Source organism: Natator depressus, chromosome 8 (genome assembly GCF_965152275.1).
Source record: "Natator depressus isolate rNatDep1 chromosome 8, rNatDep2.hap1, whole genome shotgun sequence".
Classification (NCBI taxonomy): Eukaryota; Metazoa; Chordata; order Testudines; family Cheloniidae; genus Natator; species Natator depressus.
Window position 1 is genome coordinate 69,454,161 of NC_134241.1, and position 20,543 is coordinate 69,474,703.

At 40.4% G+C, this 20,543-nt stretch overlaps 1 protein-coding gene across 1 annotated transcript; it reads left to right on the plus strand.

Annotated features, from left to right (window-relative positions):
* Positions 1 to 600: 600 nt before the first annotated feature.
* VCAM1 (vascular cell adhesion molecule 1) lies at positions 601 to 19,822 on the plus strand. Its single transcript, XM_074962221.1, has 10 exons — positions 601 to 707; positions 9,117 to 9,267; positions 9,962 to 10,237; positions 11,425 to 11,745; positions 12,473 to 12,745; positions 14,219 to 14,485; positions 15,222 to 15,488; positions 16,866 to 17,132; positions 17,899 to 18,162; positions 19,173 to 19,822. The coding sequence occupies exons 2-10, from the start codon at positions 9,216 to 9,218 to the stop codon at positions 19,331 to 19,333; spliced, it is 2,148 nt and encodes a 715-aa protein (XP_074818322.1). The 5' UTR covers positions 601 to 707; positions 9,117 to 9,215; the 3' UTR covers positions 19,334 to 19,822.
* Positions 19,823 to 20,543: the final 721 nt, after the last annotated feature.

Genomic DNA, 20,543 nt, shown 5'->3' on the forward strand with positions numbered 1-20,543 from the left:
AGTAAGTGCTCATTGGGTCAAAGAATAGTCTTGTTCAGTTCATTGGGCTGGTGGGGGAAGAAAAACCAGGAGCGTGAGCCACCCCTCCGCTTTCATCACTTAGGAGTTCCTGAAGTTACATAGGGCTAAACCATTTTAAAGTTTCTGAACTTACACAGGGCTAACCATTCCATCTCCCTGTGCTTATTGGCATATATATGTGACTCCTCTGCAGGGGCATTATAAGAGAATGAAGAACATAGTGTCTGGTATATAGTTGGTAGGATACTTGCATAGTCCGGTATTTTGTATGTTGTTTGATTTTCATAAATCCAAATGATATTCAGGTAGTAAACTACAGTGTAGCTGGGAGGGCCAACACAGGAATTTTTTGCACCTATTTCTATTATATGATGTTTTACTTGTAGTATGACACCAATGTTTTGTTACAATGGCTGATCTCAACAATTGCCTTTGTCATGTTTGTAGAGCCACGTTTCTTGGAGAGCAGTGTCCTTGCACAGCCGCAGGTGAGCGATAGCAGAAGTTGGTCACAAAGCTCCCCTGCACCTTCTCCTTGATTGACTCTCGTTCTGAAGACCAGGGTGAAATCCTGGCTATACTGAAATCAATGGCAAAAGTCCCATTGACATCCATTGAGCCAGCATTGTACCCTAGGGATCTACTTCAGTGAGAACTGCCACGTGTGAGTGCTGGCGCTCTAGAAGGTAAGCAGCTTGTTCATAATTCATTGTTAAATGTTTTCAGTTTGTATTATTTTTGTTCTTGCATATGTTCTGAGCCTGCAGTCCGCCCCAGGCCGACGTCCAATGAACCCAGACTAAAATCCAACAGATGTATGAATGAAAACAAAAAATGTAATTCAAAACAAGTGTTGTCTCTTAGTCTATAATTCCGGGGGGTTCAATTAGGGTTGTCTTCAGTGAGGACAAGTGCCTTTGACATGTCTGAATACATTTGGCTCACAAACAAAAATGTAGATGTAGAGCTAGGCTCAAGCTGCAAAATTTGAAAGTTTAGCAGTGTTTGGATTTGGACCTTTATAAAGACAGGGACCATTTGCAAAATTCAGGTCTGAATCGGGGGTGTCAGATTTTACAGAATTTAGGGAGTGTTTCGATCCAAGGCTTTGCTTCTAGCCCATCCTTAACAGATCTAGTTTTTCTATGAATTTATCTGGCAAATTTTGCAATATTTTCCATATCAATTTCTTCATACAAATTTTTGTCTACTATGAAACCAGTTTTAATGAAAAGCCATTGGAAATGATATAGTAGCATGTACAATACCCCTACTGTTTTTTAACATGCCCTTGGTACAGAAATCAAGACAGAACTGTATGTGCACTGGGAACTTACACACACATGCTTGCTAAGTACATTTGCCCCCAGCTACCCTCATTTTTTGAATCCTTGAAACATTTGTGATTTAAAAAAACAAAACAAACCCTTTGTATTCCATCATTAAAGAAAGTGGAATTTAAGCTGTCCAAATTGATAAAATTTCCCTTTTAAATTGTCTTTTAATTTCAGTTGTATTTTTCCAGGCAATGTGGGTTTGAAAACAGGATATGCACCAGAAGTCCAATTTTAGACAGGGCTCTGTTCATGAAAGTCATTGCTTTCTCGCTTTGAAACTTAAAACTTGGAATTTCCACAGCCTGCACTCTCTGTGAACAACAATATGTTAGGATGGAGATCAGGGAATTTTTTTCGGGAGACAGGAGGGCTTATTTATTTTGTATATAAACATCAGGATTTTTTTAACCAAATAAACAGGGTCTCTGAAGAAAACCTAATTAGAAATTATCTATTTTGTCATCTGTGTAAATGCCTAACATTTATTTTCATTTTGATCATCCCTTTTCCTGAGTCTGGTTGTTGTCAGAGATTTTTCTGTTAAACTCATAGGAACGGAAAGTGAAGCAACTATGTTGTGTGGTGAGGATGATGTATGAGCCAGCTATGTCACTTCTTCACATCTCAGCATTTCCATGGGGAGCAAAGGGAATGAAAAACTGTCTCAGAATTTTTTAAATAGATGATAGCTTACAACCTGGAATACAGTTCTGCAATAAGGGGTGGATTCCATACCAATGCATGAGCCCTGCCCATGTACATAGGAACAGAGTTAAGGTTGCTCACGCCACCTAATTATCCTTAATTAGATCTATGTGTGGATCTCAGCAAAAATGGAGGTGAAAGGGGACTATTTGACTCAGCAGCAGTGTATCACATTTCCCCTTCCTGGAACCATACAGAGGGCAGTATCAGGATCTGGGAGTGGAGCCAGGAGACAGCCCTGCATTGGGAGGCATCAGGACTGGGAAGGATGGCACATTATCCATACACCGGCCCATGGCAATGAGTCAGAGAAAACAGCACAGCTACAGTGGAGGCTAGCAGTTGGTGGGGTAGAAGCACCAATGAATTAAGTCAATGAGACAGCACAGGTACTTAAAGTTATACATATGCTTAAATGCTTTGCTGGAATGGAGCTGTATGTGTTAATACAGTTAACTATTTCAGTGCTGGGCATTTTTAGCAGAAATATCCTATATCCCATGTTGGTGGATATAGGAACAAAGGCTGGGGTGGAGTGCAGCAGGAGCAGTTAGTTGCTGTCGCGGGCTGCTGGAGGGAAAATAAGAAATTGAAACTTAACCCACATCTCTCATATTTGAAGTCACTTCTATCCCTGGAAAAAGGTGGGGGGTGGGAGAGAGAGAAAGAGAGCGAGAGATTAATCCCTTTTCAGGTACTAAAAATCTCAGCTGTCCCTTGGACACTGAAACACAAAACCACCTCCCACGCTTTTTTAGATGCTGCAGTCTCAACTTTCACCTATCCCCTAATCAAACCCTCCAGGTTTCCCCTGAAACCTTCCACAGGCAACAAGGGCTTATAATACAAAGCTCTGCACCGCACTGAAAATGTGGGGACTAAATAAAATACCTTAGATTTAATGTTCCATTAAGCCAGTAAGCCATCAGTACTGAATTGATTGAATTGGAGTGGGGAGGGGAGGGACAGAGAGAGGACCTGCAAGAGCATGGGGAAGGCAGTATTGCCAACCCCAAACTTTCAAGAATCATGAGTCAGCCTCACAAAAATAAAAATGAACGTTGGGTTTTCTTTGCCTTCTGGCTTGTGAGCTGTCAAGGTGCAATTGGGTCACATTTTCAAGCATTTCTCCACAGCTACGAGGGATGGACAAGTAGAAAAATAGAAACCTATTTTTAAAAAATCTGAGATTCTCACCTAATCACTTGACTCCAGATGCTGGGACTTAAATAAAACATGAAATGTCATGAGAGTTGTGACAAAATTGTGAGAGTTGTTAACATGGGGAGTGCCGTATAATTCCATGGTCCCTGTCCAATAGGATTTGTTCCTTTAGTTATGATGGCCAATTAATAGACTACCCCCCTTACATGCAGATTACAAGAATGTTTGATCAAGTAAATCTGTATCCTGTGATTATTATTTTTTTATGTCTTGAGCAAATTGACCTCTTGAACTCCATCAGGTAGCTGTTCAGAAAAGTTATAGAAGCATGAACTAAAGCTAATGCTGAATCTTTACTTCAGAAGCAGCTTCCCTTTCCTTCTCTTTACATGCAAAAAAATTTCATGTCAGTTTCCTGAAAAGCAGCTTTATGTCCTGTTTTCAGATCAGAGATAAAATGCCTAGGCACTCGTACTATGTACTTTGTAAGTGAACCCCTTTCCCAGTCACACCAACCATCTGGGATTCCCCTCCAAACCTCGAGTAAAGCGAATTTCATTTATTGGAAATAGTGGAAAGACACATCAATCCTGGATTTTAACTCTTTTAACTCTTTCAGTCTTTTGCCCATGCAGCTTGCTAGCCAGAGAATTGAGGGGGAAACATCCAGCAAATTGATGTGAAGAACTGAAATCATGTGCCACGTTGATACTCCTCAGATTTGCAACAGGCTGTTGAAAATGTTTTCAGATGAAGTTGATTCTCCAGCTCTCTTTGGTGCCACAAACCTTCCTGCATTTTCCTGGCCTTCTGCTACTGCCATAGCTTTAATTCCAACAGAGCTTGGAACTTTTAGATTTATCATATTTCTCAATTGGCCCTCCTGCATGATAGCTCTAGTTATGGGCCTAGAGGCAAGGAGAACGCTGCTTTTTCGCACAGTGTTCAGAGCTGCACAAAAAAATGTAAAGGGTTGCACACAAAGAAGCCATCTGCAGTGGAAAACAAGTTGTATTGGTCCTACCCAGGAACAATGCTGCATATACTTGAGCAGTATCTACTGGCCCTTTAATCTCTTAATTAATCACATATATGCAGATATCTTTTTTATACTGCACTCCTGTAACACTTAGCACATATTGTCTAATTACACTCTGCCAGCCATGTCAGAATTCCTGCCAGTGTTTTCTGTGGTGTTCATCCTCATTGTGATGCCCCTTCTCTTTTTTACTTTACCCCAGATTTTAATTCAAATGACATGTGGGATCCGAACCTTTGAGGTTAACGCCTAAAACCTGTCAGCTGTTCTCTATCAGCTTCCATAGAGATCCAGTCCTGCACCAAGCAAAAGTGGTGCTCCCTTGACTTGGTGTGCTTGTGGCAGGCACAGTGCTGAGGGTGACAGTCGCAGCAATAAAGTACATTTTCTTTTTAAAAGAGGAACCAGAAAGGCTCATATGGAAGCCAGCTGAGTGTCAGGATCTTACTGTATTGAGGAACCACTGCCTTTGGTGAGTCTTGCACTTCCTCTAACAATATGTAAAATGGGTACTGCTCTGATACCAGAGACATATTTGTCCAGATATCAGTACAGTTACCTTTGCTCTCTCTGCTAAATATATTGCTGATGTCTAGTTGGCTCAGGGCCCAGCATACCAGCTCAGGGCCTGATCCAGCTCCCTTCAAAGTCAATCAAAAGTGTCCCACTGAGTTTAAAGGCAGTTCGATCAGGCTGACACTGCCCATTCCATGTTATTTGATAAAAGATCTCACAGCATTTGTAGCTTTCCTTTGCAATGCCTTCAGCGTGCCGACATGCCCTACCACTTTTATGCTGTTTCATTCCTGGGGACTGAGGACATACCCTTCATGGAAATCTACATTAGAAGTATCTGAACAGTCCAGATTTTGGAATCACCATATGTATGACCTCTCTCCTCTGTAGTGATGACAAAGCATGTATCAGCAATTTTACGAAGAAGGGGAATTTTACTTCCCCTTCAAAAATCTTTTTTTTTTGATTGAGTCGAAGCACCGTTACTCAGTCTGTACACTGCACACATTCTGTGCTCTGTGATTTGAGGGTTTTCAAGCATGTAAGGACTCTACTCCATAACCTTTTCTCTTCCCATTTCCTGAGAGGATTTTTCTTTTTTGTCTACCATGACAATGACAAACTCCATGGTCTTCACTTCAGGTTAGGGATTCTGAGCTCAGGTGTTTCCTTCTTCCAGGGTTCTCTTGGTAATTAGTGGGTTGTCTCTTTTAACTCTGCTATATTTCTGGTTTCCTTCACCTTTCTGACCTAGATGTCCATGTTCTCTTTGGAGCTAATTTTTGCTTCCTACCAGTTATTACACTCCTTTCGTGTTGGTGTGTTTATTATCTGTGATGTTTATATACATAGGTTTCAGAGTAACAGCCGTGTTAGTCTGTATTCGCAAAAAGAAAAGGAGTACTTGTGGCACCTTAGAGACTAACCAATTTATTTGAGCATGAGCTTTCGTGAGCTACAGCTCACTTCATAGCTGTAGCTCATGAAAGCTCATGCTCAAATAAATTGGTTAGTCTCTAAGGTGCCACAAGTACTCCTTTTCTTTTTATATACATAGTCTCTGTTGCCTCTTTTGGACATAATATTGAGATTCTTACTGGGATTTATGCATTTATTACAATGTACAGTCATTTTGGCGTTCCAGGGAGTGTATTAACTTGTGCTGTAAATTCTCCCTTCAGGGGGATTCCAGAGACAGCTGCAGTCAGGAGAGAACCTGGAAAAATGGCTCCTGCTAAAGCCATGGTCTCTAGGGACCAGCACGAGCACATTACATGAAAAGTATTCCTTGTATCTGCTGCTACTGCTCTCACCTGAATGGCGTAAAATGAAACCATTATTAACTCCAATGAATAATGGAGTGTCCATTTCCTGGACACTACAGTGCTAATAAGCAATGGTCACATAAACACCACCCTATACCGGAAACCTACTGACCGCTATTCCTACCTACATGCCTCCAGCTTCCATCCAGGACACACCACACGATCCATCGTCTACAGCCAAGCTCTACGATACAACCGCATTTGCTCCAACCCCTCAGACAGAGACAAACACCTACAAGATCTCTATCAAGCATTCTTACAACTACAATACCCACCTGCTGAAGTGAAGAAACAGATTGACAGAGCCCGAAGAGTACCCAGAAGTCACCTACTACAGGACAGGCCCAACAAAGATAATAACAGAATGCCACTAGCCGTCACCTTCAGCCCCCAACTAAAACCTCTCCAACGCATTATCAAGGATCTACAACCTATCCTGAAGGACGACCCATCACTCTCACAAATCTTGGGAGACAGGCCAGTCCTTGCCTACAGACAGCCCCCCAACCTGAAGGAAATACTCACCAGCAACCACACATCACACAACAGAACCACTAACCCAGGAACCTATCCTTGCAACAAAGCCCGTTGCCAACTGTGCCCACATATCTATTCAGGGGACACCATCACAGGGCCTAATCACATCAGCCACACTATCAGAAGCTCGTTCACCTGCACATCTACCAATGTGATATATGCCATCATGTGCCAGCAATGCCCCTCTGCCATGTACATTGGTCAAACTGGACAGTCTCTATGTAAAAGAATAAATGGACACAAATCAGATGTCAAGAATTATAACATTCATAAACCAGTCAGAGAACACTTCCATCTCTCTGGTCACTCGATTTCTGATCTCAAAGTGAGTATTCTTCAACAAAAAAACTTCGAAAACAGACTCCAACGAGAGACTGCTGAATTGGAATTAATTTGCAAATTGGATACAATTAACTTAGGCTTGAATAGAGACTGGGAGTGGTTGAGTCATTATACTAAGTGAAACTATTTCCCCTTGTTTATTCCCCCCCACCACTGTTCCTCAGACGTTCTTGTTAACTGCTGGAAATGTGCTGGAAATGGCCCACCTTGATTATCACTTCAAAAGGTTTTCTCTCCCCCCACCCCACTCTCCTGCTGGTAATAGCTCATCTTAAGTGATCACTCTCCTTACAATGTATATTTTTTCATGGTCTGTGTGTATATATAAAATCTCATCACTGTACTTTCCACTTTATGCATCCGATGAAGTGAGCTGTAGCTCACGAAAGCTTATGCTCAAATAAATTGGTTAGTCTCTAAGGTGCCACAAGTACTCCTTTTCTTTTTGCGAATACAGACTAACACGGCTGCTACTCTGAAACCAATGAATAATGTGTTAACCTCATGACCTACATGACTCAAAAAGTAGGACTTCAGTGTGGGACCTTCCTTTGCTCACTGTTATTTATATTTGGGGCTTATGACTTTGTGTTTATTTTTTCTATATTTTCTCATTTATTTTATGCAGATTATTACTTGCTACCTGGATCAGGACCAGAGATGAAATAAGCAATACATAGCCACATTTTACAGCAATTAGCTTATCAGTTAAATGATCACATATCAAATTAAATTAATTAATCATAGACATTTTTAACGGATGTTTTACGTTTTTGTCCTGGATTTCTTGCCACTTGTACTTGGCAATTAAGGACATGCCCTCTAAATAAAAAACTGAACTCTACAAAAATTAGTAAGCAACATCTGCTTTATATTCTGCAAATTCTGCTTCTCAATTTTTTGCATTAGTGGCATTTTCCCAGGTTAAACTGGACACAGAAAATCTGCTTTAACTTTGTTTTTAATGACATCTTCCTACCAGCCAGCACTTGTCCCCAAAAATATCCTTTACACGAGACTAGCTTCATATCACCCCTGGAACAAAAACACTGAAAATAGAAACATTGTGTTCATTCCTTCACATAACATGTTTACTCTTTCCCTATTACTGAGTAAGGGCATGAAAGCTAGAAGATGTCAGTTTAAATTGCTTCTTTTAAAAGAAAAAAAGACAACTTTTTTTTAATCTGCCTACAGTTTAACAACCTGAAAATTTTCAGCTGTTTTGAGTCCATTATTTAAATAGGACAACGTATGATTGCAGAAATAGATCGACAATCTAGGGGAAAATCAATCAGTGGTGTCCCAGAAAAAAGAACCATTTTAGGGGCAATTACCCTTTAGCTGCCATTAAAAATAATGTATCTGTTCGGTTGCCCTACTGGAACCAGCAGACTCAGTCCAACACTCATTCTATTCAGCTGTACGTGATTGGCCTGAGCCTCAAAGACTGGAGCTGGAGCTGGGGTGTTAGGATCCAAGATTTTGATTTGAGCTCATCTCTAGTCCTTCATTACCTGACTTGGAGCCATGTTTCCTTATTTTTATGGCTCAATCCCCAAACCCACAGGCATTTGGGTAGCTTTATTCATGCAAGTTGTCCCACTGATTTCAAAGGGACAACTCACTTGAGTAAAATTACTCAAGTGTTTGCAGGATTGTCCCCATAAAACCCAATCATGCAAAAAATATGCATGTGAGTAACTTTAACTAGGTTAATAGTCCCATTGACTTCAGTGGAACTTCTCACATGAATAGCTTCTTTCACACGACTAACCATTTGCACGATCAGGTCCTTATTTTGCTTCTTATACTTGTGATATGCAATAAAAATGCTAAAATAATTAATTTTATCCTGGGCTTAAAAAGATTTTTCTCATCTGAATTGTTCTTGATATTCTCCATCTCTGATATATTTATTTTGCTAGTTCAGTTTTAGAATTAGTTTGAAAAAGACACATTGTAATCCTGTATCTGACAGCAGCAGAGGGCGCTGAAACCATCTACACAGCCTACAGGGGGATTTTTCCTAACTGCGCTGTGGGTTTCCCCATCTAGGGATTTCCTACACTCTGCTTGAACCAGAATTGTTATAAAGAGCTGAGTAACTGTTACAACTGTCATTTTCAGAGCTGCAGACTCACGCCGTGTTTCTTCAGAGAGAACAGAGATCCAGGATTTGGAGCTTGCTTTCTTTTCTTTATATAGCAATTGCAAAAAGTTAGACAAATGGGAAGAATAATTCCATCAGTGACAGTGCTTTTACTGGTGTTCGTGACTTGTGAGTTTTTGTTTGGTTACTTCATTGATTAATTGTTGTAATTAATTTGAATTTTCCTTTATTTTAGAATCATTTCTCTTTACGGAAAATGATTTTATATTTCAGTAAATAGAAATTTGTTAATCTCAGTTAAGATGTTTTGTTTAAATAGCAAGAAAATTGTATTCAGCACTGACTATTTTGTAGTAATGCAGTCATTTTGTAATTTAGTTTGCTACAAAATTTATTGCACAATAGAATCACAGAATCAGAGTTCTCTAGCACATCACTGTAGGTTTGATTTTATTATCCCTGAAGCATCCCTGATAGATATCAGTCAAGTATAGTATCAGTCCAGTATATCTGCAGTGAAGGTGATTCTATAACCTCCCCTGGTAACTTATTTACCTATTAGTCTGCTGCAAAGTTTTAGAGACAGATCCCAGCTGGTGTAAAGTCGTGTAGCTCCATTGACTTCAATGGATTTACATTGTTCATCAGTTGATTAGTTAATGTGTGTAGAGTATTTTGGAGATGGAGAGCACTATTTAAGTACTAAGTATTATTAGTTTAACTTTCCCTATGCAACTATTAATTTAAAAATAGTAAAACATCAGGCAGGCTTTAATAATCTCATATACCATACTAGATTGCTAGTGCAAAGGAGAACATGAGCAATGAATGCTGCTGAGTTTGCATTTTTCTCCCTTTTCAGCTAAAGCTTTTGAAATTGAGGTTACACCTGAAAACAACGTTGCTGCTCAGATTGGAGATAAACTTGAGCTGACCTGTAGTACTATTGACTGTGAATCCCCAAGTTTCTCTTGGAGAACCCAGATGGACAATCCCCTAGGTGGGTCAGTGTACAATAACGGGAGCAGCTCCACCTTGACTATGGATCCTGTTGGCTTTGGGAATGACCATGAGTATCTCTGCAGTGCATTTTGTGACAATGTGAAAAAAGAAAAAAGCATCAAGGTTGACGTTTACTGTAAGTGATTTGTTCCCTTTATATGTGACATTGGTGCAATGCTCATTCATAATAAATGTGATTAATCATTCCTATAGTGGAGGGTCAATTATATCCCTTGCACAACAGTTCTGGTATGGTTTAAACATATATTTCCTGATAGGGGTCATAGATTGGTGCAGGGATTTCTTATTAGGCATCTTGAACTAGGCTCCCTAGAGTGAATTTAGTCTTCCTGGTTTTATTTGCTCTTGGTGTTTTCCTCAAAGTATATGAAAGCCAGAAGATAATCCACTTGAAGTGTTCAAAAAGCTGAAAAAAATATGCTCTGGGTGGAAATGTTTGGGGAAAATTTGAGTATAAAGGGCCTGATCCAAAGCCCACTGAAGTCAAAGGAAGTCTCTCTGTTGATATCAGTGGGTATTGGATCTGGCCCGTAGGACCAAATCCTGCCGACCCTACTGATGCAAATTTCTCCATTGACTCCAGCAGGCCTCCTCTTGTGAAGTGAGCAGGAGTTGGCTCGTATTGGAGGGATTTTGTAAATTCACTCCGCCTGCCACTATATCAGCTGCAGATACAAGGCATGCTTCTACACCACTAAAACCAATAGCAGTTTTGCCACTGAGTTCGTTGGGAACAAATCAGTCCCATATACCTTAATATTTTGGCTTGGTATGAGAAGGTCTTTACATTTAATGGTAGCTGCTGTTATTTGGGAGCCACAATCAATAGCTACTGGGGGTAATAATTAAAATTAATAGAAGCTGGGCCTTCTAAATGAAGATACAGCACACGCTATGCCTTTTTATTCCAGTTATTTCCAAGAACAGTATTATTGCTGTCTGTCACTAATTTAGAATATATGTTAGCTGTTATTTTCTAATTCTATCAGTTAAAAAAGATCAGTATTTTTCTACCTTTTCATAAAATGCCATGATGTTTTTAACATGGACATGTATTAAAAGGAAAGATGGATCCAATCTATACCCCAGATACTAAGACCTCCAACTCTGAGTGTGTGTGGGGAAAGAGTCTGGAGGGTCAAAACCCCAAAATATGGACCCATATTTCATGACTGTACTGGACTAAATCAAAAGCCAGGTCGTGAACACGTGAACTTGAGGGTGTTTGAATTCTGGCTCTAGTTTCAGTGGTTGTCTCTTTGGCCTGTCTCTAGTAAAAAGTAACTGGTATTGTTCTTTTAGCTTTTCCCAGTGCACCAGTCATTGAGATCAGCACACCCCTGAATGTTGGGGAAAAAGCCAGTGCCACCTGTATGGTTCCCAAAGTGTATCCTTCTGAGCGTTTGAAGTTGCAGCTAGAGAAAGATGGATCTGTTCTTGACATGAAAGAGTTTTATGAGGAAGTAAGCACCAAAACCACAGAGACAAAAAGTCTGACATTGACTTTTATCCCCACCTTTGAAGACATTGGGAAAGAGATTACTTGTGTGGCTGAATTAGAGATTGATGAAATGGAATTTGAACCCAAGAAAAGACAGACTTCACAGAGATTGAGTGTAAACTGTAAGTATATTTATATTAGGGGTTTCAAACCAAATTAGGATTCATGGGCCAGGGCTACAAAGTTAGAGATATAAACAAAAGTACTCCTGATCCACACTGGGTCTCACACTGATGTCAGTGACTGTACTGTACAAAGATCAAGGATAGGACATGGCCCTTAGGTCATATCATCTCTGGGCACAGTCTTGTAATCCCTTCATGTGAAGAATAACCATTGACTTCAATGAGCGTTCTCCACATGGAGCACCCGGGGTTATTAAAGTTAACTGTTGCATTCAGTAACAGTGAAAAATAGCTATGCATGTCAACCTTCAGCACCACCATTGTGGCTCATTCCTCTCTCCTTTTCTTTGGTAGCTGGTGCAGAATTCAGTCAGAGGGCAAACACACACAGTCTGAATCAGAGAGAGCAATAACTGCCTAAGCAGAGGTGCTTTTTTGAAAAATTTCCCTTGAATGCCCATGTAATTCCCATTTTAGTCAATGGGATCCACATGCATATATCAGGGAGCAGAATTTTGCTCTAAGCAGTTCCTCTTGGAAAACCTCTAGTGTTGATTCCTCACTGAGCTCTCTGGAAAAATTGTTCTATTGTCCTATTGACATCACAGCTTTTGAAATGTTTCCCAATATCTGAAGTGTTTCCTTGAGATCATTTAGCCTCAGACATGGATCGCATGTGTCATTAACTTAGCTCATTGAGCTTTTCTCTTCTGTTTTCTTCTAGTTGGTCCACAAAATGCTAACATCACTGTGTCTCCAAGCAACACAACCACGCAGGGGGAAACGCTGATGCTCGCTTGCAGGACTACAAGTAATCCACCAGCAAGGATTGTTTGGGGAAAAGAGCTAGAGGATTCAAGTGTGCAGCACATTATAGACAATGACACCCTAATCATTCCACATGCCCAGATGAGTGATTCTGGGCTGTTCATCTGTGAAGCCATGAATGACGCAACAAATAAAACAGAGAGAGCAACAGTGGTCATTTCTGTACAAGGTATGAGCCTGCAAGAGTTTGACTTGTCTGGTTCTATGAAGCATAGAATTTCAACTGATCTACAGGTGACTCCTGAATGAACAAAAGAGTGGGGACCCTGAAATAATGGAACTGGGAAATTTCAGCGTCCTCACTACTGTATATTCAGGAGTCAACTATAGGTATGCTACTGCTATTCAGGAGTCATGTTTGTCATTGTAAGGTCTGATGTTTCTCTCATTACAATGCCTGATGTTTCATTGCTTCTCTCTTTTTACTCTCAAGCTAAGATAAACATGTACATAGCTCCCCCAATCAATGGCCCAGTGTGGGTACGATTTCTCCCAGGTCCTCTGGGTGACTTACCCAACCCACATTTAAGTGTCCCCTCCGAAACAGGCATTTAACAGCCTCTCTAGCTCCATGTGAATATGGTAGTCACCCTAAACGCGTAAGGGACAATAACCTCCTTTAAGACTGGAATGCCACTATACAAGTAGCTGTGTGCAGCACATTGCCCAGGAGCCCTGTGTTGCTCCCAAAATCTTCTGGCTAATTATGTTTCCAGGTGGTTTATGTATGCAGCCAGGCTGCAAACATATGTGACTTTGTACTATGAAACCTGCTGAGCCATCTGACATTTAAATAAACTGTGTGTCAAATGTTATCTTTGAAATCTATGAATTTCTGAGCTCAGAATAGTCTTTTAGAGACTATTTCCTCCAGCAAAGTTTAAAATATGATGAATTATAGATGTCATCTGTTATCTGCTTCATTGACTACCTCTTTGAAATCTCACCTGAAAATCAATCTTTTCACCTATCCCTATGCCTTTTAATTAAATTCTCCTTTTCCTTATTGTAATTGTATTATACAATTGTGTTATGACAGGCCCAGTCCTGTAGGTCCTGCCTTTGGCAAAACTCAAATTCAGATTCAGTCCCTGAAAAAGAACTGCAGGATCATTCCCTATAATATTTATTTGTTTACTTAAAATATAAGATTGTTGCCAAGAGACGTGGGTGCATTGCCTCAATCAAAACAATCAGACATTGACAAGTCAGAGTCCCTTGCTTTACCATTATTTATTAATTCTTTTTCAACCCCATACAGCACTATTAGGAAATTTCATAATGTGATTCACATGTCTGACTGGAGATGTACACAATAATGTTATCCCTATAATGAATCCAGTTTAACTACATCTGGACAGCAACATCACAAAAACAAATATACAATAGAATTCATGGTCAAAATTCCAAAGGGGTGTCATTCTAGCCTCTAAGGCCCCAATCCTGTAATGGGCATCCTCTGGACAGATCCCTGCACACCCAAAGAACTCATTGCAGGATCAGGGCCCAGTTTGGTACTTGCAATTGACTGCAGGCAGAAATGTGACAATGTAGGGGGTCTGCCACCCACATTCTTAAAACCCAGTATTACTTTGGTAACTATTTCTCCTTTAATAGAAAGGCCTTCCCTCTTTTCATGCAGGGGCACCAAGAATTACAGAGTTCTCCATACAACCCTCCACAACTGTTCAAGAAGGAGATAATGTTACCATCCTGTGTTCTGTTGAAAGCAACCCTCCTGCCAGGATTGTCTTAAGGAGAAAATCAGACAGTGAAGACACTGTGCTTTATAGTGAGGATGGAGTTGTCCATATCTCAAGTGTGACGTTCCTAAATGCAGGAAACTACGAATGTGAAGCAGAGAATGCACTGGGGGAAAGCAAAATGGCAGCAGAACTTAGCGTCGAATGTAAGTGTAAATTATGCATTTCCTATGACCCAATAAAATAGTTCTGTCTGTGAACTGCTCATCATTTACTTCGTTGCTGGATATAATCCTCAAAACAAAACCAAGTCTAAGAAGTGAACTGAGCCTGTTAGGAACAGCCCATAGTAAGGGGAGACCTGGAGCAGCCCATTATCTCTTTAAGACAGAATGCCCCCTGGAACTCCACAGTTGACCTGGGAGGGATACCATAATTTGGATGCAGTGTACTCCTCCCTCCCTGTGTGGCTGGCCAGAATGAAGAGCAGAACAGAACCATGCTTCTGCCTATCTCTGGTCTACCCCACGCACTTTTTGGTGAGTTGCTCCCTGGGGGGAAGTAACACAGTCCCATCCTCCGCAGTCCCCTGAGCACAGGGGCTGTGAATGAGTGGCCCGTATAGGGGCTGTACAAAAGGAGAGGGGAGTCGTCCCAATGTGCAGTGTGTAAGGGCTAGTCCCCATTTAGCCCTCAGAGTGATGGCAGTCTCAGGTGAAGTACTGAGTGGACAGTACTTGACAGTACTGACCTCCCACCCATATAAACATACCCTCTTGGTCAGGACTGAGGCACATTGGCTAAGGACGGCTTGCACTGAAGCTCCAAAGCTATCTGTGCTGTATTTGATTTGAGGATAAATAGGGGATTTCAGTGTCCAGGGCTGACAATCTAGCACCTAATAAAGAACCCTCTCATTGCTCCTGTTATTAATAATTTTAGATGGACCAAGAAATACGACAATCTCTGTCACCCCCTCCACCACAGTGAGAGAAGGGGAAGCTGTGATAATGACATGTACTAGCTACGGTAATCCATCTCCAAAGATCTCCTGGACAAAGCATTTGATCAGTGGAGAGTTGCAGTTTCTTTCTGAAGATGCAACTTTGACTATAAATAACGTAAAGGCTGAACACTTGGGGCTTTATGAATGTGAAGGAGTTAACCAGTTTGGAAGAGAGAAAAAAACTGTGGACTTAATTGTTCAAGGTGTGTACAACATGATACGTTGTAAGCCTTGCTTCGAAATGTTAGGGTTAATCTTGCTCAGACTGAAGTCTGTGAGAATTTTGCCTTTAACTTCTGTTAGGTCAAGAATGGCCCTTAATCATTAAAGGTAAAATTTACCTCATGCAAAGCTCTCTGAATCACTAGAGCCCCATCGGGTGCAACTACACAGCCCCTGGCAGCCTGCAGAAAGCCTCCACGCCGGGGCGACAGACTCAGGCTCACAGGGCTTGAGATACAGCACTAAAAATAGCTGTGTTGGCAGCATGTTTAAATTGTGGCTTGGCCTGGAGCTTGAGCTCTGACCCCTAGGGAGAGAGGTGGGCTTCAGAGCCCAAGCTCCAGCCCAAGCCACAGTATCCGCACAGTGATTTTTAAGAGGTAGCACATCCCCCACGAGCCTGAGGCTGTCAGCCCAAGCTGAAAGGCTCACTGCCATGGGCTGTGTAGACATACCAATAGTGCCTCTGCCTCGGGGGTCGGGAGGTGGCTGTGTTAAGCAGCCACACAGAGGAGCTTCTATATTCCCTGAACACAGCAGCTAGAGTTCTGGCCTGGCTTCAGGTGCCCGCATGTAAAAGGTGTCGAGGGGATGCTGGTTCTAAATGACCAGTCTGGAGGGAGTGCCTGTAGATTGGGGTTGTGAATCCTATTCTCCCATGGCCTGCTGCATTTCATACTGAAAACTTGGTTGCTTGGGCTTTTGTGCAGGGAGAGATTATTATTCTTTTGGTTGTCTCTTGGGATGAGGGAACCCATTTGAGGAAAACATCATCTGACCCTGACCTTCGTCAGAGATGCAAAGCAAACTAAACCTGAACTTGTTTAAGGGTAAAAAAATTTTTAACTATATAACTCTACTTACCTTATCTTGGTGCTAGACAGGTAAGTAGATACACATACACTTTAATAAGAAAAGGAGTACTTGTGGCACCTTAAAGACTAACCAATTTATTTGAGCATAAGCTCCGATGAAGTGAGCTGTAGCTCATGAAAGCTTATGCTCAAATAAATTGGTTAGTCTCTAAGGTGCCACAAGTACTCCTTTTCTTTTTGCGAATACAGACTAACACGGCTGTTACTCTGAAACACACTTTAATGAACTTAGTAAACCTGAAAGGTGCCAAATTGACAGCGCTGCTATATAAGTACGTAGTATTGTTGATTATTATTAATTGATAATATAAATTATTGTATTAATAGCAATTTACAAAAAAAATCACAAGTGGACTTTCAGTAATATTTTGGTTTCTCTGCCTCTGCTCTGCTACTTGTGTTTACTGTACAGTAACACTGTATTGCCCAGGGATCACTTCTGTAAACTAATCTGCCTTCCCCTCATTCTTTACTTTTTTGCAGTTCCACCAAAAGACACAATGCTTTCAGTTTTCCCTTCAGACACTGTAAAAGAAGGAGACAGTGTTACCTTCTCTTGCACATCTGAAGGTATTCCGGCTGTTCAGATCATCTTGAGGAAGAAAACAGGAGGTGCGGACACAGTGCTTGTGTCCGAAAGTGGCAGATATACCATAGATGGGGCTCAGCTAGAGGATGCAGGAATGTATGAATGTGAATCCAGCAACAAGTTGGGACAGCAATTTAAAAACAGAATGCTTGATGTCAAAGGTCAGTTAAAATAATGTTCTCTATGTTAATGAAGTGTGTGTGTGTGTGTGGGGGGGTTCTGCTAAAGGCATAAAACATGGTCTAAAATATCAGCCAATTTCTTCAAACTCTAGATTTTGGGGTCATTTTTTGTCATTCCCTAGGATTTTAATGTCGTGTGTGTCATGTAGTGAGTTACCTAGGGTCTTGTCATACATAATTAGTAGGAACACATCAACAGTGAGGGCTGTTCTCCAGAAAGATCCAGACATCAGAAAACAATTGTTCTCCAAAATCTTTTAACAGTCCCTTACACTGGGGTCCCTCAAAACAAGGTTTGAAACACCTCAAAACAAGGTTTGAAACAGTGGAATGCTAATGGCTTTCTCACATGTCTGAAGGCTGGGCAGACATGCTCTTTTTTAGCCTCTGATCCTTTGTCTTTGCCTTTTCTGTGCCTATTCTGTAGAATGAGGACTTCAGAAGCCATGCTTGTCTCTTTTTCTTCTTTCATGAATATACATAATCACTTTAAATTAAAAAAAAAAAAAAGAAAGAAAAAAAGTTCGGTATAGTGAAGTGTGCTACGTCCATCAATTAATAAAATATCTTTCCTGCCAGCAGCCTTGTGTGAAGACTAGAGAGTACCTTTAGCTAGTGATCAAGTAGATTTTAAGAAAAAATTGTGGTGAATCATTCAACTGAATTAAGGCCCTGAGAACCCGCTGTAGTTTGTCAGTCTCTACATGTGCATTTAAATCTTACCCTACATTTTCTTTCCTTTTAGTTCCTCCCCAGAATACTACAGAGTTAATATCTCCATCAGACAATGTTGATGAAGGGGAAAATATCACTATTATGAGTACAACCTATAGTAATTTACCTCCACAGACTGTCCCACAAAAGATCCATCCAAGCAACACAACCATCCTCTCATCACAGAATGAAACCTCTACGCTCTGTAAAGTCATCAAAACTGATACAGACACATACATGGTTGCTTGCAATGAGACTGGAAATAACACTGATGTGATTGAGATAGCTGTTGTAGGTAGGCATATGTATTGCTTTGAACTTACTTGTATTGTTACCCTCCAATGATTGAAAGGTTGCTGTTAGCACAGCTAGTGTACTGTTCACCCACACATAGATATACCATGGTTAGTGGTGAAAAACATAACAGAACAGTTCACTAGTGAATATCAGTAATGTACTAGCCTCCTATACAGCACTGATACTCTTGGCAATACTACCCCAAAGTGGCACAGTGGCTCAAGGGAGGTGGGGAGAAGGCGGGGATAGCCCCACTTCCTCTATGCACCAGTCTGCAGAGCAAGATTGGCACATAGGGAGAAGAAGCCTGCACCCCACAAAAGGAGATAGAGGGTGCCCTGTTGTGCGCTAGGGAGCTGCTGGAGGCACTCTGTCTGCTTGAGGGAGAATGCCTCTTGGTCCTCCCTGGAGCAGTCAGCTGACAACACCCTTTATTATATACTATGCCAAAGAGGCCTGAACTTACGTAAGACTAACAAACCCAAGACCAAGACATTAAGCAATGATTAAGTTGATTAGGGAGGGTGTTTACTGAAGACGAGAATGTAAGACAGATTGCTTGAAGAAGTGGGTTTTAAGAAGGGATTTGAAGGAGGATGGAGAGTGCGATGCAGATGAGAACCAGGGGAGTATTCCAGTTGAAGGCAGTAGGGTCTGTCCCATTGCAATAGCTGGGGCACTGCTCCACTCAGAAAAATGAGAAACTAAAACCATAATAAAGTCAATTCACAGTCTTAGCTGTTAACATGAGACGATAGCTCTTTCAGAGCAGGATCCATTTACAAGAGCCTTGTAAATGTGGACAAAACCTTGAATTTGATGCAGTAAGAGATAGGAATCCAGTGAAAGAATTCAAAGGGGTCAGATAAGATGCTCAAAGCTGGAGGAGAGGAAGATGACATAACAGTAGCATTGCCTTTACAGTGATGTGCATACATCTACTTGTAACAGTTTTTAATCAACTTCTTCTGTCTCCTCTTTTTTTTTTCTCTCTCTCTCATTTTGCAGAAATAGTGAAAGAAACAGATTTAATGATTCCTGTGATTGTTGTGCTCTCTTGTTTATCAACAATGGCAATCCCTGCACTTGCAATATTGGTTTACATGTCAAGGAAAGCAAAGATAAATGGATCCTACAGTCCTGTAAACACACCGAAACCAAATGTTTAAGCAAGTGACTAACCTTCATTCCATGACATAATATGACATGCAAGTGACTTTTTGTAACACTGTCATGTGAAAAACATGAAAAAATGGTCTGTATTGTGATAAATACAACACCCTTTACATTAGAGGGGAAAATAAGACACTACCTTAGAAACAGGTGAATCGCTTCCCTATTGAAGCATGCTCAACAAGAAGAGTTCTTTGAAGTGCGAAGTTTGTAGATAGTATCCCATTTCCTGTACATATGTATTATAAACATATTCAAGTGAACACCAGTTTGGAAATTTCAGTATGCTATTGCAGCTGTACATAGAAATGTTGTTTCCTGAGATATAAATCAATACTATTTTAACTGATTAAACTATTTTGGCATTATTTAATAGTGAGTGTTTTAAATATAATTTGTGTAAATGTTTGTTGGTGGTACTTTCCTACTGCATGTAATGTGTTCCAGGTTCTCCTCTTAGTTATACCAACATAACTCCATTGGCTCCACTAAAACTGCATAGTATAAATAAGAAGAGAATTCGGCTTTTTGTTTCTAATTAATTGTCACAAATGTAAATCCTTTAGAGTCAATTAAAAACTTTTAAACGTTTGTTTAATAAATGTGCCAAAACTTTTAATACGCATGTAACAGTTATAAATGTAATTCAGCAAGTATCTATTTGGGCTTAAGGTACAATCAACTGTAGCATTTGTGATATACATGTAGCAATGGTATGGTATTTATTTGGGGTCTTGTCACTTTAAAGTATATAGCAAGATTTCCATTGACTTCACTGTGGGCAGGCCCATAATTTAGAAGTTAACTCTAAATAGACATGCTTTATAAACTTTCACACTAAAGTAAATCCACCTTGGGGTATTGCTGTTAATCATAAATGGTAATAAGGCTCCAATACACATATTCAACTCTTATTGAATAGACACAGAATTTATTAGACTCATTGTAAAAAAAAAATTGACCGAACATATTTAGATGAAATGTCTAAATATTTCACTGTCTCCTGTTCTTAGTGCAGTATTTTTGTTCATAGAAATGTTTATTGAGTTGAAATTCCCAACCAATGCCTGGGTAATAGTGAGGTGTAACATGTATGTTTGCTATATTCCCACCTGTTAATCCTTATTTCTTTGAACAGCAAAGTGGTCAAAATGCTGAAACTAGGTGATGTATTTATTCGTTTTGTTTTCTATCTTGTATGGTGTG

What these genes read in the sequence shown, in the direction of transcription:
- VCAM1 (XM_074962221.1), top strand. Translation starts at nt 9,216, where the DNA reads ATGGGAAGAATAATTCCATCAGTGACAGTGCTTTTACTGGTGTTCGTG. An exon ending in AGCAGAACTTAGCGTCGAAT is followed by an intron (nt 14,486 to 15,221) that starts GTAAGTGTAAAT and finishes TAATAATTTTAG; the next exon opens with ATGGACCAAGAAATACGACA. An exon ending in GATTGAGATAGCTGTTGTAG is followed by an intron (nt 18,163 to 19,172) that starts GTAGGCATATGT and finishes CTCATTTTGCAG; the next exon opens with AAATAGTGAAAGAAACAGAT.